At 42.2% G+C, this 27,041-nt stretch overlaps 1 protein-coding gene across 3 annotated transcripts in view; it reads left to right on the forward strand.

Annotated features, from left to right (window-relative positions):
- The first annotated feature begins 776 nt into the window (after positions 1-776).
- The window catches only part of map2k5 (mitogen-activated protein kinase kinase 5), a 58,427-nt gene continuing 32,162 nt past the window's right edge, over positions 777-27,041 (forward strand). For 2 of the 3 annotated variants that reach the window (XR_008831534.1, XM_056413733.1), the window contains exons 1-17: positions 780-1,223; positions 1,302-1,350; positions 2,142-2,209; positions 7,169-7,238; positions 7,970-8,010; positions 9,504-9,571; positions 9,678-9,726; positions 11,348-11,412; positions 18,855-18,894; positions 19,045-19,113; positions 19,886-19,967; positions 20,879-20,940; positions 22,607-22,655; positions 22,774-22,847; positions 24,380-24,430; positions 24,539-24,610; positions 25,817-25,846. Coding sequence is in view for 2 of the 3 variants with exons in the window: in XM_056413733.1 (XP_056269708.1) it covers positions 1,092-1,223; positions 1,302-1,350; positions 2,142-2,209; positions 7,169-7,238; positions 7,970-8,010; positions 9,504-9,571; positions 9,678-9,726; positions 11,348-11,412; positions 18,855-18,894; positions 19,045-19,113; positions 19,886-19,967; positions 20,879-20,940; positions 22,607-22,655; positions 22,774-22,847; positions 24,380-24,430; positions 24,539-24,610; positions 25,817-25,846 (1,071 nt within the window). In the remaining variant the exon portion in view is untranslated. Of the gene's footprint in view, positions 1,224-1,301; positions 1,351-2,141; positions 2,210-7,168; positions 7,239-7,969; positions 8,011-9,503; positions 9,572-9,677; positions 9,727-11,347; positions 11,413-18,854; positions 18,895-19,044; positions 19,114-19,885; positions 19,968-20,878; positions 20,941-22,606; positions 22,656-22,773; positions 22,848-24,379; positions 24,431-24,538; positions 24,611-25,816; positions 25,847-27,041 lie in introns of all 3 variants that reach the window. The other variant, XM_056413732.1, reaches the window with a different exon arrangement.

Genomic DNA, 27,041 nt, shown 5'->3' on the forward strand with positions numbered 1-27,041 from the left:
GTGAATGATGAGAACAACAGAAACATCCCAGTATTTACAATCCAATACCTCTTTTAAATGCATTTAAAAACTAAACTAATATTTTAAGTTTATTTGTTATTGGGCAAAAAAGGTAATGCGTTAAAAAATATATCTGAGAACTGCAGTTGCTAATCAGGTCCTCACGAATATGATTGGAAATGTCTTCTTTTGTAGGAAAAGCACACACACACACAAACACTGTCATTTAGATAAAAGGGTGCTTTGACATATTATGCAAATATGTGACTGAGCTGCTTGATTTGAATGCAGACCAGTTATGTTGATCAAGTAGGGACAACACATGTTGTTGTTGTTTTTGTTTTTGTTGTTTTGAGTGGTCAGTAATACAATATGTATTTCAGTAAAAGTAACAAAACCCCAACATACACATATTTTTCTGTTAACGGTTCTGCAAAGGTAGATGTGCTTATTAACATACAAATATACTTAAATTACCAAAGGTAAATAAAAGTGCTCATTATGCCAAATATAATATATTACTACTGATGTCAAAAGAATATAGTGGAGTAACTGTGTACTACACTCGTGTAACTTGTGTAAGTATAAAGTAGCACAAAATGGAAATACTCATGTAAAATACAAGTTCTTCAAAACTGTATTTAACTAAAGTAGTTTAGTTAATGTACTTAGTTACTCTCCATTCCTGGAAATACCTTTTCTACACCTTGCCTCTTACTCGACTACAGAACTAGCAGTGCTTTGAGCGGCTACGCGGATGGAAGTCCTTTATTTTGAAATTCCCTGAGCGGATGTTGATTCGGAAACGCTGTTGGAGCGGCTGAGTTTTCCTCAAAACTAGCTTAATGACTAAATATCTCTGATAACACAGCGTACAACTTTTGCCTCAGGTTCTGAGCTAATATTATATTTACAGTTAGAGCTAACCCTCGCATCTGGTCATGACGTTATATCTGCGCATTCCTTGAGGAAAGGACCGGACCGAGCAGGATGCCAGCGTGTGTGTCGTCGGCAAAACACACTGCAGGACATTAGCTTGTTAGCTTAAACAGCCAGTGAAGTGTTAGTATGTGGCTCGAGTTTCCCTCTTTATGCTCGTACTCGATGTAAATAACCTCTGCGCAATGGACACCGGGGCAATAGTGATCCGTATAAAGACGCCGGCGGGGGACATGGACTCGGCGGTTGACTGTCCATCGCTTCTGAACTTCAACGACTTGCTGGTGAGTCTCCAACATGCCAGACAGCTGGGTTTTGTTATGGTTCCTGTTTTATAATTCACTCTGCGGAACTATTTGCAGGTTGCAATCCGAGATGTCATGCCTGAATCCACTGTCACCGCCTTTGAATGTAAGTGCTCATACTTGTCCTACTTTACTTCTGAAACAGAGACTCGAGGTGTAGTCATGTGACCCCTAGTGTGACCCCTGTTGTGTTTCTAGTTGTTGATCAACAAAACATTCATCCTATAATGAACTAACTTGCATACTGTTACTGACAACTCCCCATGTTGCTGTATTCCCTTAATTCTGCACTTAATATGAGGTGTCACTGGTTTAGATGTGGGTACTGTACGTGGAAAGGGGAGGAATTGGCATCACTCAATTATTGTTTTGCTCCTGAAAGGTTTTTGCTGATGTTCTTTCTCTACATGTTCCTCAAAGTGATGTGTACAGATTCAAAATGAGTGAAATAAGATGAGTTATGTTTACAGTTTTTATATGGAAGAGTTTCATTGTAATATAATTTAATGTATTTGCGTTAGGACATGTACAGATGGCTTAACAAGTGACCCTCAAGCCAAAAATATCGTAAAACATGAAAGACAAAAGCAATCTGCGATTTGAGATGAATGTACGCCAGACAAAGAAATGATAATAATTCAATTTAAATACAGAATAACTTAAATAAATACCGGTTCATACATATATTATATATTATACATATTGTAAGACATATGTAAGCCAAGGCGAGACAGTGACACTGAAGTGCTTTACAACAAGTGCACATAACTACAATAAATACGTTAACTGACAAGCAACCAACGTTGGCACTTTGAATCAATCCAGATTTCTGTAAAAAAAAAAAAGTTTGGGGATTTTGTTATCTTTGATATTGAAAGCTATTTTTATGTTTTTCAGATGAAGACGAGGTGGGAGACAGAATCACTGTAAGAAGTGATGAAGAACTGAAAGCCATGTTGTCATATGTAAGTACATACAATAATTTCTTTTGCCATACTTTTATGTTGCAGCTTTTTTCAAGGTTATTTCTTAATTAAAAAGTAGTTCTGATGACAACTGTACACAGTAAGCAATTTATGTCTACAATGTGACATCCACGGTTTGACTGAACATCTGAGCTCTCTGTTGACGTTTCTTTCTGTGCGGCTTTTTCAGTCCAGAGTGTTGTTTGTTGTACAGGTTGTAAACTACAACGAGGCCAATTAGTCATTTTGGGGTAAACAAATACAATATACTTGACTTGAGTGTTACCAGGACATTCTTTTAGATGCCTTGAATGTTTCGAGTGCAAAGTGCAGCATGACGAAATATTTCCAATTCATTGGACAGACATCTCAAAAGGTTGGCACATACAAGTCAAATCGTCATCTTAAGTGTTTCCTGTGGACCCCTCTAACTGGCATGAACATGGCTTATGGTGTGTATATATATATATATATATATACACTACCGTTCAAAAGTTTGGGGTCACTTAGAGATGTCCTTATATTTCAAAGAAAAGCACAGTTTTTTTCAATGAAGATAATATTAAATTAATTAGAAATACACTCAATACATTGTTAATGTGGTAAATGACTATTCTAGGTCGAAACATCTGTTTTTTAATGAAATATCTACATGGATCTATAGAGGCTCATCTCCAGTGTTCTAATGGTGCATTGTGTTTGTTCATCGCCTTAGAAGACTAATGAAGGGTTAGAAAACCCTCATACCATTATGTTGGCACAGCTGAAAACAGTTATGCTGGTGAGAGAAGCTATACAACTGACCTTCATTTGAGCGATAAGTTTGAAGAACAAAATTAATATTTCAAATAAAAAACATTATTTCTAGCCTTGTCAATGTCTTGACTATCTTCTCTATTCATTTTGCAAATCATTTGATCAATAAAAGTGTGAGTTTTCATAGAAAACACGAAATTGTCTGGGTGACCCCAAACTTTTTAACGTCAGTGTATCCATAAAAACAAACTTCAATGGTACGTATGTTTTTGGTCCAGTCGTGAATTTCCAAAGTACAATATATATATACAATATAATGAATGTTTCAGCGCTGTCAGATTTATCAGATGGTGTATTTAAAGAAAGCGCTTGCTGTAATGTGATGAAAGGGGCACAATTGATCTGGAAAAGAAAAGCATCTAAAAAGCTAGAGGTGCTGATAGGTTTCTCAAATTGTGACTTCTTGCTTCCACGTCTCCACTGACATTGTATTCATCTGCAACTAGGCGACCTAATAAGACTCTGATAGATTCATCCAGTGAGGTCTTTAACCTCAGGTAAAAAAAAGTCAACTGTTTATCTGTATTTTTCAGCCACTCAGATGCACACGTGTCCACTCCCCATTCAGCTCCTCCACCTAGTGCTGTACACTTTCATATCCCGCCATACTTACTGTTCACGCCACGGACAGTAAGAGTAATGGCGTGTAATGGGTTTCTCTACGAGGTACACTGAAAGCTAGATGAACTGTCAATTTTTATTATTTATTATTCAGTACTTAAAGTTTTGCCTCATTAAAGAGCGAGGCCCCCTGGGCTGCAGAATTGTTCAAAATCTACTTTCATCTGAGGATGTCTTTTACCCCCATCAGCTCACAATGATGCTGCTGGAGCCACGGGCACAATTTACTCCTTGTTTTTTGTCCGTTTCCATCATGCATTCACTTGTGGTTGCTTTTTAATCATTAAGTAGCGTAGGGTAGCGGGGTGATTAAGCAAAACGAGACAGCTGTGCGTTGTGAAACAGAGATAGGAAAAAGTATTGACCTCATCTTTATTATTCACAAATCCGGTCGACATGTTTTTTGAGCTTCTTGCAATTTTGGACTGATGTGCCGTTTGCCCTCTTGAATGGGAGGAGCTTACAGTATTGGCACAATATTGACATACAATGTAAGTTATTTGGAGTTCCCTGTGTTGTGGTATTACCACCAATGTTCTGTAACCTGACCCGCCAGATGGTTTGCTACACTGAACCCTCGGAGAGCCTTCATGAGGAACCTTTCGGGATTGGGCGGGCCTTTTAAGAAACTTTTTGGCAGGTTATTGGATAAACCATCTGCCAATCAAGCTCTCGCCAAAGTGAGTCGGGAGGAGAGCAAAAACAATCTTTTCCCATGGAGAAAAGTTTCTTCTGACATCTCACACACTCTTTAGCTAATATTGTTATCGTGACACAATTTGATTTTCGATTAATTCTAAGTATTGTGGGTGAAATGCAGTATGTTGGATTGGTAAAGGGCATTAAGAGAACAGTCTGGGAACATCACTTTACTGTAATGCAGCCTTTAAAACCGTAAAAAGACCAAACGTGGGCCATATTACGTTTCTACAATATCCAAAATCTAGGCTGATGTCCAGCCTCCTATCACTATATCAATGGTATAGAATAATATATTGTCCTGTCCTAACTAAACAACTTCAAGCTACAACTGGAGCCATCACTTTAACCTGCAAGAAATTCACTTTGGTCACTGCCTTGTGTATATATTTAGTTTCCTCTGTATATTTAGTTTTTGAGTATTAGTATTTAGTATTGTGTTTTATTTGTTATCTTTTATTAATGCTCTAATGTGCACCTGCTGCTGTGATCCTGAAATGTCACTACTGTGGGACTAATAAAGGAATATCTAATCTAATATAATCTAATCAGTGGTCAGTTTTCTCAGTTCAGTTCATTTTGTTAAATGTTTCCTATAAAAAACAAACACACCGGCTACAATAGACATCCAGTGTTATTTCATTTCGCAATGCATAATGGCCTCTTATTGTCCCAGCTCTCGGGTGATGTGACATGTCTTAACGGCACATTCATTTAAGACGCTGACCTGAAGCGTAAACATTTAGTACCCACAACACCGCACTGCCTCGTCTACAGATTTCAGAAGCCACAATTAATTTTCGCCATACAAATCCCGGTCTGTAATGGCTTTCTACTCCTTGTGGGAGAGGCAAGTGCACAAAAAGCTGCTGATCACCCTGAAAAATATTGGTCCCTCTAAAATATAATCTATCGGAGTACTTTAAATGTCTTGAGCAAGGGTTATGCATTTCAGCAGTCATTTGCATTTGTACTCTGAGGAGTTTTTGTGGTTGTTTGCTGTGGTTGCCATTTGGCCTCCGTAGAGACCTCAGTGGATTTCATTTTTTTTTGCCTCAGTGTTGTTAATTCCAGGTGAGCAGACAGCCATTATGTGAAATTAATAGGAATTAAGGGAAACCAGCATGTTAGGTGAAAGGTGGGATAATTCATTAGTCTCTCCTGGTTGCCTCTTGTGTGCATGTGTTTCTGTGTGTGGATGTGTTTGGTAATTAAATGATGAATACATAGCCACACTTCTAAATACACTGTATATACATGTGTATTTTGTTCTTATTTTAAAACGACATTGCGAGAGAAAAAAAGTTCCTGCTCCTGGTTGCTGAGCAAAATTAATGCTCAAATTCAGCACTTAATTAACACGAGTGTGCAGAGGGCATTTATTGTGAGAAGTGTCCCCCATCAACGAGAACATTGATTGCTACACGCCCCGGTGAGACCCACTAGTCTTCCAGGCATCTCTAATCATTGTTCGACACCTTGAAAGACAGACGCCCCTGTTCAAAGTTAAAGACTGGCCTCGTGTCGGGTACGAAAAGAAACATGTGACCTCATCCTCGTTCCGTGCTCAGCTCCCCCTGGAGGTAGCGGCTCTAATTCCACCGTTCGTACTCCCATTTCCCCTTTCGCCTGCTAATGATGATGAGAGCCACTCTCCGCTCGCGCTCTCTACCCACTTGTCCCTTAAGGCTGAGCGATGGTATTTGGGAGCGGACACTGTTTAGTTATTGGCCAACAATGGAGAATGTCTTTTAATAGCACACCTACTACAGATTAGGTGGTAATTGCAGCCTTAATCAATAAGCTAGTTGAGCGGAAAATTAAAGGTACGTGGAGCCCGACCCCCCCCCCCCCCCCCGCCCCACACATCCTCAACACACACAACATGGTTTTTTGGTATTAGGCCCATTGTTCAGATGTGGCCGAGTGAGAACGCCGGAGGGTGAAAAGCAGAGGGCTAGCAGCGAGGAGGGATCTGACAGTGATAAATAGGCCTTTTAATAACAGCTGCGCCACTTGGGTAGCCATTCTGATCCATTCCCATCCAAGCCGGTCCCACCGTCCTCCCTCCCTCCCTCCCTCCCTCCCTCCCTCCCACACTCACTCACTCCCTCCCTCCCTCCCCCACAATGAGAGAGCACATTTACATATCGCAGTGATGACTTGGTAATTCATATATCGGACTGTAAATGAAACACAATGAACACACGTCCATGTGGACCGCCGAGAGATCATCTTCTAAAGCGTCTAACTATGTATTGGTTGATGTCTTGCTGTTCATTTTTGTTGGTTTGAAGCCTCAATAGGGAGACAAACAAAACACACACACACACACACACACACACTCACACACAGTTTAACAGATGGTTTGGTTAACTGAAACATCAATTATTGCATTGCCTTGGCAAGCATCTGAGAGGCCCCAGTGTGTGTGTGTGTGTGTGTGTGCGCGTGTGTGTTAGTCCTGTAGGATATGAGTGTTTGGTGAGCTGTTGACCTGGAGGAGAAACGGGTTAATGCTACACTCCTTCAGTACAGGCCCACGGGGCATCGGTCCTCATCGGCAACAGATTTCCACACAGCATGTTCACATTCTGGGAATACTGTGGATTAATCCTGACGTCGTTTAAATAAACATTTTGGGAGTGTAAATGTGTGATATTCTAAAATGTGTCTGTGAGGTGCTTTATCAAACTTAGCAGAGCTTTTTTTTTTTTCCCTATGAAACCAAGTATATTTAAGTTCCAGTATGTGTAATAATCACTTCCAACAGCTATTGTTCTCCATTTTTCAATCTCTATTATCTTTCTTTTCCCCCTTCAGTACTTCAACACGATGAACGAACAACGCATCAACGGGCTGCTGCCGGACCCTCTGCAGATCTTTCCGCGAGGTATGAAGTGACGTGTTGCAGTTCATCATGGATTGGTTATGCTTAAAGGCTCAATGGGTCTTTTGTAATTAAAGCGTTGACAATTAATCACACGCAACATTTAAATATATACAAATATTCACACTTTCCCAGTAAACCGAAATCTGGGTGAATCCCCGATGTGTTCAAAACACACGGAAACGGGAGCGTTTGGTTTTGCTTGCAGTAACAACGCAGCCTCTGGAACACATTACAATTCAGTGGCTCATCCTGTTATTGTGTTGACAGTCATTTATAAATCTACATATAGTTCAGTGTTCAGGCCGAGCCTTGCTTCGCGTTGTCTAGTTTTGGACTACGAGTGCTTATTTTTTTTTTTCAATCCATCTACGATTTCCATATCTTCTTGTAGCTTTCCCACCACTCAAAGTCGAGCGTGTTCCCTAACTGGCCCCACGGGCAAAGTTTATTGTCTTACCCTGCATCTCTTACGATCTTTCTCTTTTCTCTTACTGTGTGAATCTGTTCCCTTCCTTCGTTTCCCTTCCTTTCCTACCACCAGCTGTCTCAAGAGCCCGACTTCTCAATCACTTTCTTGCTTAATTTCGGAGTAACCCTCATTTCATTTTCATCTTTTTCTTCTTCTTCTTCTTCTTCTGCTCCTTCTTTCTTTACAAAGAACTGATTCCCTTTCAGCACATTTGTAAATGGCCCAGTGATGTGTTCTACAATCTAGTCAATTACTGTTTCAGCCGGCAAGACTCCAGGGATCCGGAACATACATGGCCTGAAGGTACCTATCTCAATAATTGTTTCAGCTGCCTTACACGGAGAACAAGGGGAGGGGAGGGGAGGGAAGTTGCGGCAAATGGATTGGTAACGCTGTGTTCCACTTATTGAAATGTCAATTGAAGTCACGGCTCTCCTTCTCTCTCACAACCTTCTCTCGCTTTCCCATGTTTATGTATGACGTCTCTCCCCTTTCTCTTATCGAAGAGTATTTTCGCCGGGTTAGTCATCTAAAAGCAAGGCACTGTGCTAAATCCTTGATTTCCCCCCCCTCCTTCATCAGCAGTGTTATGATCCTCACATTCCATATGATATGGAGAACATCAGCTCTGGTTAAAGGAGAAAAAGAAAGTCACTAAAAAGATGTCATTGTTCAACCATGAAATTGTCATTACCAAGCCCCCCTCTGCCGTTTACAAATGGCCTTCCGCAGAACTTCCCCGTTTTATGTCAGGCATATGTTGCTATTGAAACTCGTTGCTAATTACCACGGGTTAAATGACTTGACACCTCCTCCATCTCTCCAGATGATCCATATTATATCCATCTCCATTTCAATGATCAAATCACCACCCCTCCTCTCCCGACAGCGAACGTGCTTCATTTAATGTATCCTCTGAGGAGCTTTGGTAACAGCCACTGAACTGTGTCGGTTTTCTTTTTTACGGTCAAGGGTCTGTTTTGATAAGATTATGTTTTTCCCCCCAAAAAAACCTGAAGTCCTTTTGTAATCTGCTCCCTCTTCTTTTTCTCCTGTTTTTTTAATATAAAAATAATTGGCGGAGGGGAGTCTTGTGCTCTGTTTAAATTAGGTCTTCCTGGGCACTAATTAAAGAGAGGATCCCAGTGCGTTACTGGACCCAACACATCGGCCTTTTGACCTCAATTAAAAGAGTTATTTTTAGCATACCCTTTACAGGATCTCGTCTCTCCTGGGTTGAGTACAGACATCTTTGTCGTAAACATTTCTGCGCATGAATAAACGTAAAGAACAGTGTTCCGAGTGAGGCACGGCATTTCTTTTACACCGGGGGAACTCATCCCACATTACGCAACGTCCCCCGGTTAATTTGTTGCATGTCTTACCCCCCCCCCCCCCTCTCCCCCTCTCTGTCTCGCTCTCTCCTCTCGGCCTCGACAACGTAATCCGTCAAAGAAAAGGCTCAAACTGCCAACAAAAATAAACTTTATTGTCCAAAATCTGTCTCACTCCCCCCCCCCCCCCGATCATATTGTGTTTCTTTCATGCAAATATACGTTTGCCTCTCCTCCCCTTCCCCCTTCTGCTGTCTGTCATCCCTTCACCTCCTTCTTCCTTTCACCTCCTTTCTTCTCCGCCTCTGCGACGAAAGCCAATTAACCTCCAGGCTGAACTGGGGAGCTTGTGTTTTGTTATTGTTCATTAGGGGGGTCTGGCCATATGTCTGTCTGTCTTTTGGCCTTGACCACTCCCTGTGTGTGTGTGTGTGTGTTGTGTTTGGGTTTCCACACCTCCAGGTGAATACGAGACCTAACCCAGCCAATGAATGCCCTCATGCCATCCCAGACTCCATGGCCAACAACAGGTGAGCTGGCACGGGGAGCTCGTTGCGCTGCCTGGGATGAACTAGATAGCGAGTAGAAAGATGTCTGTGATACGTGCGTCACCTGTGCGGTGTTCCTTCCTTCCAGCCTAAAAAAGTCTTCTGCGGAGCTGAACAGGATCCTGACCAATGGGCAGGTGAGCACGGCTTTGAGTTTAAGTAGAATTGGACTGACCGCAGTTAACTCACTGCTCCGCCTCTCGCACTGGTTTCCACCGAGTGGAAACACTTTCCCTCTTGTGGTTGGCTCCTCCCCCTTTTGGTGTCCTTTGACACCATCTGTGGGCGTGTTATACACAGTGTGTATTTCTGTTATTGCCTCTTCACTGCAGGAGGTCTGTGTGTTTCTAGGATCAAGCTGCTACAGTAATGTTTCTCTCTCACACACACACACACAGGTGCGAGTGTGCCAAGCAGATAATTAAGCCACGTCCTCTCAGGTTTCTGCTGTAACACCGTGAACTAATGGAGCTGTTTTACTCTCCTCTCCTCCGTCTCTTCTCGTTCTCTTCACCTCCCTCCTCTCCCCCGCGTTATAAAATCAATTGGGTTGGACTGGGAGTGTTTGGGCTCACATGTATTTTGTCATGCTTTCCTCTGTCTATACAAAATCTGTTTTGACAGCCCCACATTGACATCATATCAATGTCAATCATTGAGCACCACACACACACACGCACACGCACACACAAATGGTACATGCACATGTTGGAGTGCTTCAATGCAGTATAGACGGGGGAAAGAATCAATTAAGATCATTTTTCAGCAGACGTTGCACATTTCTGGCCATTTTGGATGCAAAGATAAACTGATTTTCCTAGACTATTATATTTATGTATGAATTAGTACATCATTATTTTTGAAATTGTACATTTCCTTTTATCGATAGGACATATTGATCTATTGATGAAATGATAAAGCTTTTACAATTTAAAATACATAGTAGTTAATATGTTTACGTGAATGTAAAACAGTTTTCTTAGTGTATGCATTTAAAATATTTAGGTTTTATTTAGCTTGTGTCACTTTGCATTTTAGGCGTAGTTTAGTATAAGAGTAGTATAGTTTAATATTATCGTAGCTACTGTTATTTGTAACTGGTAGTTACTCTTGAAATGCAGTAATTATCACTCTAAAATTTCCAGGATCAACACAACATAATATTTATTCATTCATTAGTTTATAAAATATTCCACACTTAAAATAATAAAAGTTATTTATTTATTTTTATTTTGTACATTATTTTTTTACATTTTTGTTATAACTGCTTTTTAACATTTTGTAACGCATTTAAAATGTGCAATTTTATATATCTGATGAACTTTCCTCAGTGTTAATCCGTTACAATAATCCACACATCAGACAAGCAATTACCCCAATCTAGTCGATACTGAGTACTAATTGTATTTAACAAAGTCGTAACAACAAGATTATTTTATCGGTTGAGAGGAGGAAACTGTTGCTCGGACCAACCATGTGACCATTACTCTACGTCAGCTACTCGCCAACTCAGCCAAACACAATGCCATTTTGCAAATTGGGAAGCAAATATTGTATTCATCTCCTCTTCTCCTCTTTCTTACCCTCTGCTGCTTTCTCTCCTTACGTTGCTGAACTTGGAGTGACCTGAACGCATGTCTAGTTTCTCTCTCTCTCTCCTCTCTGCCTCATCTGTGCAGTTACACATGTCATCCACTGGTCGGATTTCTATTCATGTTATAACATCTAATTACCGTAATTGTATATCTGTATCTACAGATAAATGCTCAAGATATCCACTATCAAGAGCAGCTTGGCCATGGAAACGGAGGCACGGTTTACAAGTAAGTCTTTTCTGCTTCCAAGGCCAAACACACACAACAGCAGCTGGTGACACTGAAGAGATACTTTTCAAAGCCAGTGAGACGGTCTGAATGATTCACGGTGCCGAATATGAAGGAAGAATGTCGCCATTTCGAGAGTGTGATGCGATTCTTTCCTTTTTTATATATTTTTTTTCTGCTCCGTTTTTTCCATTTTTTTACGACAAGTACATCACCCCGCACTAGGGTTCTGCGAAGGGTTCCCCATTGTTCACCTCCGCTTCCATCCGTCCATTTATCTCTCTGTGTCAGGGTGGTTTGTGTCTTTACCTTCATTTATTTATTCTGGTTTGAAGGTTGCAAACGTATATGATATTGATTTGGGGCTGTAAAGTATGACAGCAATTGACCTAATCTGTCTATAGTTCCGCACATTACCTGCCACGATAGGAGAGCTCCATCCTCTCCTGGCTGGACAAATGTATTACGGCCCTGCTGGCGTTATGACAAGGTTGGCATTTGTGTTGTTCTTTTCCCCACCTTGTGTTTTCTCCTTCTCATCAATCCTCAGCTATTGAGCTGTTTTATTGAGATTGAAGTATTGATCACTGCTCAGACTGACCTTGACTTGACAGAGTGGTCTGCTTCCCACAGTCCCCAGCAAACCCAGTAAACGTCTTATCCAGCAAATCTTCAAAAATGTCGTTTTTCTTCTTCTTTTTCCCCCCCTCTCTCTTTCCAACCACCTTTTCCTGTTTTATGACTTTGAGATAGTTTCATTAAGAGCCAATCTTTCATAGTTGCAGGAGAATAAGATTGCTTATCAGTTTGGCACCAAAAAATGGTTACACTGCAGCGGGGTAGGCCAATATTGCAAGCCCAACAACTTCTCAGTCAATTTAGTCCAGCAAAAAATCCATACGCTTTGGTCCTGAAATTTATATGGTTGGAAGGAGAATATAAAAAACAAAATGCAGTTACCCCAGCCTGATTGTTTGTGCTATTTCGATGTTGTAGAATGTTCCATGCTTATTTTAGATAACGGTTCTCTTTACAATATTCAGCACATTAATATAGCAGCAGCTACTATTTGCAATGGAGAGATATAGTGGAGTAATGTCTACCTGAGCAGAGAATGAAGTCGCTCTCTCTCTCATTCTCTCTCTCTCTCGCTCTGTGTGTGTGTGTGTGTCTCTGTCTGTGTGTGTAATCCGAGCTTTGCTGTGCTTTTATTTAGTGCCTGTGCGGTTACAGCTGAAGATGCTTTTCCGGCCAATAGTTCTATCGCGGAAACGTAGCACCCCCTCCCCCCACAGCATTATGTCCAGTTTCGGAGCTACTGTATTTGCCCCTTCATCCCTCCAGAAAGGTCTCAGTTGAGGGGGGTGGGGGCCTGTCCTTTTATGCATCAACAAATGCTTGTTTTTGACATTTTAAAGGTGCGTTCACACCAAAAGCGAAACTATTTTTCGCGTCGCCCAAAACTCGTGAGTTTACTCGCTCGACCATTTGCCGTGTTCAAGCCATAAGCGTCGAGACGCTCCGCGAGGGGCGGGGCTTATCTCCGTGTCTCGTCTCCGTAAAGACCGTTATCATCTCCTTCATCCACCAGAATGATTATTATGAATAACTAACCACTAGTTCTGCTTTATATTTGTTGTGGACATCCCACACACTAACGCCCTCGTGTTTGGGTTGATGACATCACCCGTAGGCTCACTCAGCTCGGTCACTTTCACCGATGAAGTTCCTGTTTCGTCTGAAAGACTTCCGCTTCCAGCGCTACGAGAGCGGAACTCAAGAGCTGATTGGCCCGAGTTGCGAGATGACCGCCTCAAAGTTGAAATATTTAAACTCGGGGCGAAAATTGTGCCGCTGAAAACGCGCCGCTGTAAACGCGTCGCCCACATCGCGTCGCCCCAAACGTCCCAAACGTGCCGCCCGGGAAAATATTGCATCTATTGCAGCCACACGCGTCTGTACGTTGACTTTTCATGGGATTCGGTCGCGCGAAAAAATAGTTTTGCTTTTGGTGTGAACGCACCTTAAGGGTACCCGTCATAAGTCCACAGCCGACCAATGGGCTTTTGCTCCCCAAACTACCCCAGCTGCCGCCCTACTGGTCTGCCGATCGCCTTCTGCTCAGTCAGCGGTAGGATAGCCAGCACCACTTGTGTTCTGGGCCTCTTCTTCCTCCGCAAAAGTTGGAAAAACAGTTCACTCGTATACCCAATCTCCCATCGTGACACTGGAGAGGCCAGATCCCGGCTGAAAGCTGAGGTCAGTCATTGCCAACAAACATGTTTTACCGAACGCCGTCCATCAGCATCAACTGACATTAGATCCAACTCCAGAGCAGAACAGTGACTCATGTGTTTCATTGTTAAAACAGCAACATAGTGACTGTGGACCACAGTTCAGATCTGGCCTGACTACCCTGCACTCACACAATCACAGACACACATGCCCTTAATGCACCACACTGCATGACTACAAGTTTGTGGGGACTAAAAACATCCATAAAAGTCCTCTTCTCGAAGTAGGTTCGCTTATTTCGAGTGCATCAAAAATATTTATCCAGTCTGTCCTCACAAAAGCTTTATCAAATACAATGTGCCCCTGGACAGTATGCTGATATTATCTAATCAGGTGCACAAAGAGGAGAACACATTATTGGCCAAGATCACCATAATCTGCCGTCCATCTCACCTTCGGTTGACCCCAAACTGGCAGGTGTAGTTCGGTAGAAAAAAAACAAGTCTTACCTGAAACTGCTGACATTGCACGGTCTGCTGATTATCTGGATTATCCTGGTCCCGATTTAATGTGAAGAGAATTTACCAAATGTATTTTTCTGGCACTTGTGCCTCCCAGTTCCATGATATGAGAGAGACGGCAGACATCTCTACGAACGATGCATCCAAAACTAGGCGGCTCAATCCAAAACAAGCTAGATTAAAAACCTACTGTCTGCATATTCATCGGTTTCCTGGTTTCTTTGCTGCTTGCTCCTAAACCCTGTCCTCTTCAGCCTCTGCCATTTGCTCCAGCTTATATGAGGCCTATCATGTGTGAAAACACTAGCAATGGCTCCCCCACCTTTTAACCTCTTATCCCATTTATGACCCAGAGCCATTTAGACTCAATTGGATGTTACCAACACCACAGCTCTCCATAACCACGCGCTGACCTAGCCATCCATCAATGTCGGCCTTTGTTTTTTATTACACACTCTCTCAGAGGTCCATCTTGTCCAGCAATCTAACAGACTCCCTGGCTTATAAATACAATAACAAGGACACACGGGCCATTTTCGTGACTCATGGATCCAGCAGTGCAATTAAAACGGGCGCATTTGCCTGACTGTGACTGTGGTGACATCTACTTAGACACCCACAGCTGTTCCTTCAGTCTCTCAGCCCATTTTCTACATTGATTCTGGTTTTTTTTTCACCTCATTGATTAGACTGTATATTGAAGGACCAAAGCTCTTTGTTAATTGGTTGTAACCTAGTATCTTGTGTCCACATGTGTTCAGATTGGGTCTCCGGCTAGCAGAATGGAATTACTGTTTAAATAATTTGTATATCTCTTGTTTATGGGTAGACTTGTGGCTCTTTGATCATTTCTCCAGACCATTAGGCTAAACTATCGAACGGTTAGGAAAGTCATCTGAAGCGTGGTTGAAAAAATATATAAAAATACATTCACGGAAAAAATATTTCAAATCCAAAATGTCATGTTTTACAGCCTCAAGCTATGTAAATCATTTTGGAAATTACTTCAAATTATTGCAAATGTGGTGTCCGCTGTAGGTTAGTCTGACACAATGTAGTTCCAATTATTTGTAATTGTGCGTCGTATTAACTGTGAAACCTACAATGAAGACATAAAAAACCCTAAAGTATACACACAACAAACTGCTTTAACACCTGTTGGTGTTGCGAGATGTTCAAGTTTTGCCATTTCTGCTGTCCGTGCCTGTCGATAGCGACATTGACAAGTCTTCATCTGCTGTTACTTTCCTTTCCTGGTTGTGGCGCTGATGAACGAATACTATCGGACACCCTCAAAGTGCAGAAATCCACAGCGTGTCGTGTGGCCGTGGTGTCATATAGTCCATTCATTTAGAATGAAGGAATGTTGTCTTTCCCTGTTATTAGCATAGGATACAAACAAAACAAGTCTTTCTACTTTGTTATTTGAGCTTCTCGGCCCTCGCTGTGTTTCATGTGCTGGATATTTAGCACGCCTTTGTGTGTAAATCCATGTCTGCTTGCGCTTAGGTTTCTATGTGTCAGCGAGGACATCCATTACCGCCCTATACGACGAGAGAGAAACGTGGCCCGTCATCCAGTGTAAAAGTACCACGTTAGCCCTGATCCGGGAGGCCAGCGTCTCTAACCCAAAGAGAGGGGCCTATGAATACTGCATGATGGAGCTTTTATTACAGAGCGAGCTGGAGTGTAAATAAGATCCAGGCAATGGGGCACGTTTACTGGGGTCAGATCAAGGGAAGTGGCGGGGGGTGGCTATGTAACCTTGTCCCCATGTCTCCCGCTGTCACACGCCTGTCACTGTAACTCATACAGGGATGCTCGGCCCTGAGGTGGTCAAGGGCGGTCTGAGAATAAAGCTTTAACAAAGCAGTAGTCACACACCACATCTCCAGACCGAAAACATGCCCGTAAAGGTTTAAACTTTTCTTAACTCTTATATATCTAACTTAGACATACATTTAATTATCACTGTATAACAATGAACGCTGCTTTGTGAACATGCCTATTGGGCCAGTTGTGCTTGAAGGGATCGTTCAGGTCTTTTGAAGTGGGGTTGTATTATTACATTACATAACATGTCATTTAGCTGACGCTTTTATCCAAAGCGATTTACAATCCTGTTACAATCTGCAGCTCCAAGGAGCACTTCAGGGTTAAGTGTCTTGCTCAAGGACCCATCGACTAGGATTGAACCTCCAACCCCCTGATTGAAAGACAGACCTGCTAACCACTGACCCACAGTCACCCCATGCATGTTGTACTTATCCCTATAGAAAGCGTTTTACCTTCAGAAAATGGTGGTCGGAATGCCAGCATGGAGGCTAGCCGTGTACTGCTGGAGACGGGGGCAGCAACACGACTTATTTCAGCCATCTAGAAACGGGCTCACCCAAAGATCAATCAGTTTAACTTTACACTATATAAAGAATATTCTCACTGTCAGACAGCTCTTTCGAATGAGGAACCGAAACCATTCTATCCATCCGTGCTCTCTTCAAAGTCCACCCGATTCGATTGACAAAATCACTCATTTTCCCTCGCAGAGCACGGGAGCTGCTGGTCGAGCAATCAGTTGCTTTGTTTGCGTCGTTGTGTGAATCCAAACTATCCTAACCTTATAAAAGAGTCTGGCTGCTTTAAAGGGAGCGTAGTGGACGGCTTCAGTTCCCAGTCGGAAGGGCTGTCTGACTCCAGGTAGGTAATACACTCACGACGGATAAGTTACTCATACAACTATCCCTTTAAAGGTATAATATGTGCATATTTCCCTTTTTAATTTAATGTAAAGCATATTTAAGACACCACTGTGTGATGAAAGTACATTTGTACATGGATGGCTTTAATGTGTGTTTACCTTGCTCTGACTTGGCCAAAATAATTCGAACACGTCAGAAAAAGAACTAGCAACATGGCATCAGTGAAAAAAACACGTGATACTTTATACAATCAGTGTGCATTGACCTCCATCCGCACACACACTAACTCGGATGACGCGTGTGCACATGCCCACGAACACGTGCTTAAAGAAGTAGTTGGATGCCGTGTTTATAACATGTCTACCTCCGCGATCTTGCCTCAATTAACATCTTTATCTTAATTAAGAGGCAGCGCTCATGCGTAACTGATATTGATTGGAGCTTAAAAGAAGACTGAGACATCAAAATGGGAACACGGTCGTCAGCATTTCGGGTAAAGAGCTCTTTCGCACACAAAAAAGATTACACATAAGACCGGAGACGCTCACTAACACTCTTGGGCAAAAATAAACAACGCAGTATCTTTTGCTATTCCATATTTGTTTGTATCCTTTTGTGTGTTCAATTTTCAGGGTTCGTACGGTCAAGGAAAACCTGGAAAAGTCATGGAATTTTAAAATGGTCATTTCCAGGCCTGGAAAAGTCATGGAAAAAACTTAAACCATAACATTTTTGGAAAAGTCATGGAAATGTGTTATAATCACGTGTTCATTTACGCCGAGTTTTAAAGAAAGACGCTCAAAATATAAGCCGGCGTACGCTCTCAATACACAAAATGTTCTAAATTGTTCATGTTTTTACCGAGATTTCAGTTTGGTCATGGAAATTTGGTTTAAAATCAGGTAAAAGTCATGGAAAAGTCATGGAAATCCATCGGTCAAAATGAGTAAGAACCCTGAATTTTGAACATAGCTGCCCGACTCCTTTAAGCATATCTGAAAAGTCCATAGTTTTGTTTTTGACTTATTATTAAAGATGTGTAAACTGCATCTCACACACACACACACACACACACACACACACACACGGCTACGGCCAGACACCAGTGTTTGTTCAAACTGTGGGTAATTACCTGGCATGGCACTAATAGGTGGCATTAATTAAAGGCCTGGGCCAGTTTTTCGGTGTCTGGCCGAAGAGCAACGCGATCCTCCGATCTAAAACGCATTAATCACACCTCGCACCATGCGCGTTCTCTCTCCTCGGAGAACCACTGACAGATGAGTCGCCAGGTATCATATTTACTGAGCCTGCTCGTTGTAAGCTAACCGGCCCGTGTGACATGCACGGCCTCCGCCTCGCCCCCATCGCCTGACAGCTGTTGGACAGTATTCGTCCTTGAGGATTGTGTGTTGAGAGGTACCGAGGTGTTGCCTCCGGTGCCGTAAACGTACCTTCAAGGGCTGTAACTAAAGCCGATGTTTGGCATTAAGGAGTTTGATAATTAAATCATTACCGGGGCGGTTCTGTGGCTGCTGCTTTACCTGCAACTCAAAACTCTGTCTGGAACATCGAGCGATAGGGTTGACTGGATCTGGTTTTGGGTGATGACTTCTGACCTTTAACAGGCATGACGGAGGCATTTTGACATGTTAATTTAGACTCTTCTGTCGCTCCGATACTCGGAGACCTTTTGAGTTTTTATCTGCTTTTCAGTAACCATTACTTGAACTTTATCACCGTGTTTGGTATAATATTCCTACATCACGTTAACATTTGGTTATCATTGATTATTTATGTACCACATCGGAACACCTTATTTCTGGGCGGCGGTTTTCGCTGAAGGAAAGTAAAGTGAGACCCTATCATATTATAGAGATTTTGCAAATGATCGGAGCTCCTGACTTGGAAGAAATGAAAAAGAAAACTACACTATAAACTATTTGAACAGTTTTTTTTCATACAGTCTTCTGCTTTGTCCCCGCAGAGCGTACCATCTTCTGGGCAAGTGGGTCTTAGCCGTCAAGGTGAGACCTCCTTCCATGTTGATGACCGTGCTTCCTTGATAATTGACCCTCGAACAAGTCCAAACCATCAGAAGCTCAAAAGAACTCGTTAATGTGTTTATTAGAGGTTATATCAATTTTTTTGCCAATGTTCCCCTTTTTTGATTACAGGTCATTCCCCTGGATATCACGGTGGAATTACAGAAGCAGATCATGTCGGAATTAGAAATTCTCTACAAGGTCAGTTTGACTTGTTCCTCTTCACAGAAAATCTAATTCTCTTTTCTCCGCTGAATGTTGCCGCCCTGTCAGATCTACTATAGTCCACCCAGAGTCGTAACTAAGCGTCATTCATCAGCGATACATGGAAACACGCCCGACGCGAGTCACGTGAGTTAACTGACCACGGCCTCTGAATTTCTCTCCGTGCTCAACACGAGGGTGTTTCCGTCGCCCTTATCTGTGAGCATGGTACCCCACTTAAACTGCTCATGAATGGATCGTTTCTAGCGACATGCAACATGAAGAAAGAAGCTGCGGCTCAACCAGGTCGACGACTCGACTGACCTGAGCTCAGCATATTGATGCGTTTCTCCACGGCCCCGCTTTAGTCCGCGAGCCCTCTCCCTACGCTATGTGTGTGGAATCAAACTTTGTTTTTATTATCTTTATTTAAATGGGACCATGTACAGCTAATTAACATCTGTAGTCCCTTGGCAGACCATAACAAACATAAAACAATGACAAACAGTCCAGGATAAGACGCACTACAACAGTATATGTGGCGAGAAGAACACAAAATACACACAATGCGAAGCTACACTACAGCACGTTACAAATAAGTGATGCATGCTATTAAAAGTAAGTAATAAAAACAATTAAAAGTATTTTTAGTGTTATTTTCCAAACCAAAATAGTCGATGGGCTCGATGCACAAATCCCTTTTCTTCTTGCGGATACATCTGTTGGCATGCTCTGTGATGAACGCGCTGCCTCTTTTCTTGACTTGCAGTGCGACTCCCCCTACATCATCACTTTCTTCAGTGCCTTTTTTGTCGAGAACAGGATATCCATATGCACGGAATTCATGGACGGTGAGTTTCTTGTCGGTTTAAGCCGGCGAATCGTGTGTTTTAATCTCTGCTAGCCCCAGCTGTGTGGGAGAGACGTCGGGGAGCCGCCCCCCCCGTCTCCCCACCGCGTATCCATTTACACTTCTGCGGATCAAGAGAGCGTCTTATCGCTGTGAGCTGCTTAGCATGCCCGTGTGCTAAAAGCTACAAGGGCGCGATAAATCTGGACTTGAGTGCATTTGTTGGTGCATTTTTACGTGTGTTTCTAGATTGGTGTGAGATGGGGGACTGTCTGTGTTTGTAGGTGTGTGTGTTTGTCCGAGTTTGTGTTAATGCAGTTATTCCCCCGTTTCACACGTTGGCCAGCTTGTGAGCAGCGTCTAACCTCTCACAGCACTCTTTATTGCACGGAACTTTTCTTCGATTAATCATTTGTAGTTTTAATTGATTACTACAAACAAGAAATGGCAGTGCTTTAAAAAATATTATTTCATAATATAACATAAATATATTTATCATCTTGTTTCTTGATTTTATTAACATGTTAAGCAAATACAATGAATGTGTCACAGTCAGTGGAATTATATCGTGTGTAGATTTTAATTTCCACGTACATTTAGAAATACCTGGAATGTGTCTTCTGCATTTAAACCAGTTTAAATATTATGTGCAGCTATTCTGGAAATAAAACTTTGAAAAAGATGGTTTGTGTGAATATCCAGTGTAAGAGCACCAGCAGTTTGTTCTTGGCCCCTGGGAAATGCTGGTTGACCTCATTTAGATCCGGACCATCTATGTTTTCAGTTGTCTGGATGAGCGTTTAGCAATCAGCATGGCCAATAAAAATGGGATTTTATGAAAAAGCCTCTTTTTTTTATCGGAAATAAATTGTACAAAATGTGTAGAAAATGTAATACTTTTGTCTGTTGCAGGAGGTTCTCTGGACGTTTACAAAAGCGTTCCAGAGCACGTGCTGGGGAGGATCGCAGTGGCGGTAAGTTTTCATCAAAGACTCAAAATCTCCCCGTTGGTGGTCTGAACGGCATTTGAATGAGGAGGTGTGTTCTGGAGTTTTTATTTAAGTGTACTGGGGGTGTGATTGTCCCATGTGTGTCCCAGACCTGTTATTCGTTTGTCGAAATACAGAAGAGGAGTATTTTACTCATTTTAAGTGAAACCACAGGTGTGACTTTTTCAATTAGCTTCTATTTGCCGTTGTTTACTCCCCTCTTTCTACTCTGTCAGAAACTAGCAGTTTGATAAGAAATAGCCTTGATGTTGCTAAATGCACGTCTCTTTTTTCCACACTCATTCCCCTTCCCCTCTCTCCACCTCCTCTTTTCTGCCCCCCCTCCGACCCCAATCTCCCCCCTTAACTTCTTTCCGTAATCAAACAATGACAGCTATTTAGTCAGTGTTAATTATAATTCACAGCTTTCCCTCCTTTCCACTGTCACAGTTGTTAATTATCACAGAAGGAAAAGCACCCAAGAGGGTGCGAGCGAAGCTGCAGTTGTCGCGCTCGCACCACCAGCGTTTGAAGGCAGCAGGACTTCAGAGAGCTTTTGTTGCCTTCTTAATTTACCGCGGAGGTTGATGGATGACAGGAGGCGAGAGGCTGGACTCGAGAAGCGCTCGCATCCAATATAAATGGATAACGACGTCTTTACAGCAGCGAGGAGGAACAAAGATCGACTGGCACATTGAGAGCTTTCATGTGCAACTCAGTTCTCTCTTTTCCACCACAGTTTGAGACGGTCTGCGCAGAACAGCCGACGCACTTGAACTGTAGTCGATTTCAGGATCCCTGATCCCGTCAATGAGAGTGAACAATAGCTGAAATCCTCTACTTTGGTCCGATTCTCCTGGGTTGACTGAGTAGGTGTATTAAGTAGAGTTAATTATTGTCTTCAAACTGGAGACCAGCACATTTAGGTCGAAGCCGCGATCACAGTCAGACAAAATCATGCAATTGATGCTATTCTCAGGTCTCTCTAGACCTGCTCCTACACATCAATTACATACAACCATGGTCATGGACAAGTTAGACCAATGTTGGAATTTTGTTATTGTCCAGAATACAACAACAGCTCTCACTCCAAAGCCCATTCTGTCATAGCGCCGTCTTCAGAAGTTCTTGTGAAACACAGTTTTCGGCCCAATTCAAGATTCAAGGGGCACGTCAGAAGAGAAAATGACTACCAGTCTGTTTAAAGAAAGAAAGAAGGAAAAAAAAGGGTAACTCTGCAACAGCCAGGATTCAACCCACACTGTTGCTCTTTAGTGTGAGATTTTAAAAAAAATGGCCAGTGTCTCCTCTCCGGCTAATCGGCGTCAACACACCCTCCGGTCCTTGTTTGTGAAACGGAGAGCTCCGCTGCTGATTACCAATCTAAAGGCCACATCAATACAACATTAGAGACGTGCGTGAACCATGACAGCGCGGCGGTATCCCAACCTTTCAGTATTTCAGGCTGAATCTTGTTCAAACCCTTTGCCTCTTCGGCTGACGGGCGACATCTAGTTTGTTTCCCGACCTATAAGTTAGGTGTGTATAGTTCAACCGGCTCCACACGAGCCGAGACAATTTATTATTAAACCACATGTGCTGGTTATACGTTGAATGATCATCTATTGTTTTCTTTTATTTGTGTCTCCAGGTAGTCGAAGGCCTGACATATCTGTGGAGCCTGAAGATACTTCACAGAGGTGAGTAAGGTAGCGTTAATAACACAGACACACACATACACACACACACAAAGAACAGAGTTGATAAAAGCTGTAGAGTGCTGATGTTGCAGTTTCATCGAGCAGTTTGTCTCTGCAGATGTCAAGCCTTCCAATATGCTGGTGAACACCCGAGGACAAGTCAAGCTCTGTGACTTTGGTGTCAGCACACAGGTACACTGATTTGTTTGTGTGAGCATGAGAGAGAGAGAGAGAGAGAGAGAGAGAGAGAGAGAGAGAGAGAGAGAGAGAGAGAGAGAGAGAGAGAGAGAGAGAGAGTGTGTGTGTGTGTGTGTGTGTGTGTGTGTGTGTGTGTGTGTGTGTGTGTGTGTGTGTGTGTGTGTGTGTGTGTGTGTGTGTGTGTGTGTGTGTGTGTGTGTGTGTGTGTGTGTGTGTGTGTGTGCGCAACATTTCAATCACTGCATTCATCTTCAACTCAAAACATCGGCGCTGTCTCAGGGGTCTTCCTCTCACATTAACTTCCCCCCCCACCGCCATTGTTCTGCATCCTCCAAAAAATCACTTGTTATAATTATGACCCGCACACACACACAACGGCAAAGCCTCATTGATATGTATTCAGTAGATGTGGGGAAAGCGTGGGTGGCAGACAATGGCCCTGTGTGTGTGTGTGTGTGTGTTTGCAATGTAGTCATCAGGGACAGACCTTCAACGTTCCCTAAAACATCAACCCTGAGGACTCTGTCTCCCTTTCGACACACACACAAGCACACACAAGCACACACACTCACACACCATATTTTCTGTGGCAAATTGTTATTCATTTTTAACCTCTACTTTCTTGGAAGCTCCAAGGTGAATGTTCCACCCTGCATGTATAACACGAGCAGCATTGACTTGTCCTCTGTCTTTTTTAACTCTATTTTTCTGTTTCTCTCTCTCACACACACACACACACACACCCTCCCCCTCCCACATTGTAGGGCATGCTAAAAGGAAGAGAGGGGGAAAAACACACACAGCCATGTGGGAACAGACACTCATTATCACAGCCCTGTCATTGATGGCATGTGCCATTGTGTGTACACACACACACACACACTAATGTATCCTTGTCGTACTCCTGTTCCCTTGTGCGAGGGTTTAGATAAGCCTAAAATATTAACCTGACATGTCAATAGATTTAGATAATGTAAGTTTGGCCCGTCGTCCATCTTTATTTGTATTCCCTAATATAGGACACTGGAGGGCTGACTTTTAAAAGTTATTTATAAGGGTTCAGGTAGCTTTTTTTCTTCTTCTTTTTTATTAACAAAAAAAAAAATCCAAATATTTGTAGTGAAATAGCATTTACATTTTGTTCTGCTGAAAATATTATTTTACAAAAAGAAAATATACAAATGTATAACCTTGTAGAAATCACCACACAAGGATGATGTTTTTTTTTTTTTTTAACATAAGATGAAAACAAGGAGGGAAAAAAAAAGAGAAGAAAAAAAACAAGACAAAACAAAAACATTACACAAACTTTTCCCCATCCCACCCCTCCCCTTGTATGGCTCTGTTTCCTTTCATTTATACATCTACACAGTCTCTACACAGTTTACCTACACCCATCCGTACACATTTATATTTCTGATATAAATGTTCAGGTAGCTTATTGTGGTCAGTTGAATACACTGAATTGACGTTGATGTGCAGCAGAATTATTTACTTATTCACCGTTTAATTCAATTCTGTTGCAGTTGGTGAACTCTATTGCCAAAACGTACGTGGGAACTAACGCGTACATGGCGGTGAGCGACCCCTTTAAGTTCAGTCTCATGTCAAATCATTTCTAACCGGAGCCTTTTTAACTTCCTCCTTACAATTGTCTATATCATTTTTTTTGTTTTGCTCCGCAGCCAGAAAGGATATCAGGAGAGCAGTATGGTATCCACGCAGATGTCTGGAGTGTGGGAATCTCCTTCATGGAGGTGCGACGACGTCTTCAAGGCGTCACGCTACGTTTATGAAGGGAACACTCGATTCTAACAAAAGCGGTTCATTGACTTTTTTTTGCCGATGTGTATTTAGACGCACGCGTGTGCATCAGGACCTCTGCTTGACTTGACGCCCCGCGCTTTCAAATAGCGTTTTAATTTGAGCGTAGCGTTCCCCCCCCCCCCCCGCTCTCTCGTCCTCCCACTGACACTATTGATTCTCCATCTGTTTTCTGTCCACAGCTCTCCCCGCCGCAGCGTTCCAAATGATTTGGGTTTCTGCCTCGCCTTTTTGTTTGTCAATAATGTTTCATAACATTACAATTATAACGGTAATAGATGAGTTCAGGGGGAGGCAGCCGTGTCAAAATTATTGACGTGATCTCCGTGTGATAAAGATGGAGGTGTATAGCAGTGGACACCCCTGGCCCCCGGCCTCTTTTATTTCTTGCTGTGGATGTGTGCGTTCAGCTAAATGAAATGGCTTCCTGTCCCACTCGATTCGGATTGATCTTTAGCCTACGAGTTGGTCTATTTATGTTCAAGGAAAGACGGTGAGCGTTTTGATGTTTTGATAACGTAATGTTGCCAATAAGCCGCCCCTTGACCGAGATGAAAAATGCCCACCCCAAGTGAATTGCCATTGGCGAGCTCTGTCCCCCCCCCCCCCCCCCCCCACGCACATTACATACAAGCGTCCCACAACCCCGTGCTGCTTCTCTTCATCCCCCTATTTGGTTCTCCGCAGGTGGTCATCGTGGGGGGGAGGTGATTAACTAATAGGTGGTGTTGTTTGATGAGCAAGTGTTATCAGCAGGTGGGCACTAAGCTCACCTCAAAGACAGAAAGTCTCAGGTTCTGCACGCATCGGTGGCTTCAGCAGAATCTTCTTCCTGTGTCTTAAATTATATGTCAGTAAGACATTGGCAATGGAAAGGTATACATTCATGCATGTGTACGAGCACCCATTCAGTATCTGTCGGGGGGGGGGGGGTGGGCGTAGTATGTTCCACCAATAATTCATTGGAAAATTAACATTAACATTTTGGAGGCTCTTTGTGGTTGCATAACATTAGTTTGCAGATGTTTCCTCCGGACCAGTAATGAGTCCAACTTTTCCCAGATGTTTTTATTATATCAAATGTCTCAAGAGGAATATAAGAGTATCCTGCACTTATTATGTATTTCTTCTTTCCACAGTTGGCGCTAGGCATGTTCCCCTATCCACAGGTGAGTTATTTTGTCATTTATTTTTATGAGGTGAAATATGTGATCAATCTACCATGAATATATCAGAATTCTGAATGCTATACCTTTCTGAAATTCTTCTAAGTCAATCTTATGAGCTCTAGTTACAGCAACATTTAACCCTCCTGATGCCTTCGGGTCAATTTGACCCGATTCAATGTTTAACCCTCCTGTTACCTTTATATTTACTGACATATTATACCCTTGGGGTCAATTTGAGCCCAGCAATTAAAACCTCCAGAGAATTATTAGAATTAATATTGTTTTCCAAGTTTAAGTGTGAAGTACTTTATGTTTGTTTGTTAACTACCGAAAGAACACCGACATTAAACATTGAATCGGATCAAATTGACCCGAAGGCATCAGGAGGGTTACAAAAAATTGTCTGATCATTAATTACGTGAGGCACTTATTATCTTTAAAATCACCAAATGAGTCGAAGAGGACCTCAAAATATCATCTCCTTTCATCTGTATTACTTTCTACAACTTTAAATGTAAGAATCTACTGTTTTTCTTCCTCTTTTTTCCTCCCCTCATTACACTAAGTTAAAATCCTGTTCAAATGTAATTGCCGACCTCCGGATGGGACTTCCCAATCCCATCAAGTCTTAATTAGCCCTTTTAAGATGGGTTTATCTCACTAATCCTGAGCGGAGCAATCTAAATATGGTTACCTCAGGTTACCTCCCGGCCACCTGCCTTCCCAGAGTGTGATGGAGCCGATTGTATCTCATGTAGAGTTTGTTCTTTAGACTACAGTGTGATGTGTGGTGAACATGTGTTTTTACAAATTACAGTTGTGATCCTCGCAATGAACAGATATCTGCATATGAATCTAGAAACTGTTCACAACGGGGCAAGATTTTTGTAGAGATGCACCGATGAGGTTTTTTGTGCCGATCACCGATCACTGAAATCAGTATCTGCCGATCTGATAATACCGATCACCGATCACGGTGTCGATTGAAGCATTCTATTTATTGTGTAGCATTATTGCTATGAGGACTATGAGGAAATACATATATAAAGCATCTCAAACATTAAAGAAATTACAGATTTCTTTAAACATTTAGGACTTTTACTTTGAAAAATGTCCTAATTGATACATTAAAATTGTTTGATTGCTATTGTAGGGGATTTCAGATATGTATGGGACACATCTGCATCATTCATTT

Source organism: Pseudoliparis swirei, chromosome 4 (genome assembly GCF_029220125.1).
Source record: "Pseudoliparis swirei isolate HS2019 ecotype Mariana Trench chromosome 4, NWPU_hadal_v1, whole genome shotgun sequence".
In the NCBI taxonomy this organism is placed as follows: domain Eukaryota; kingdom Metazoa; phylum Chordata; class Actinopteri; order Perciformes; family Liparidae; genus Pseudoliparis; species Pseudoliparis swirei.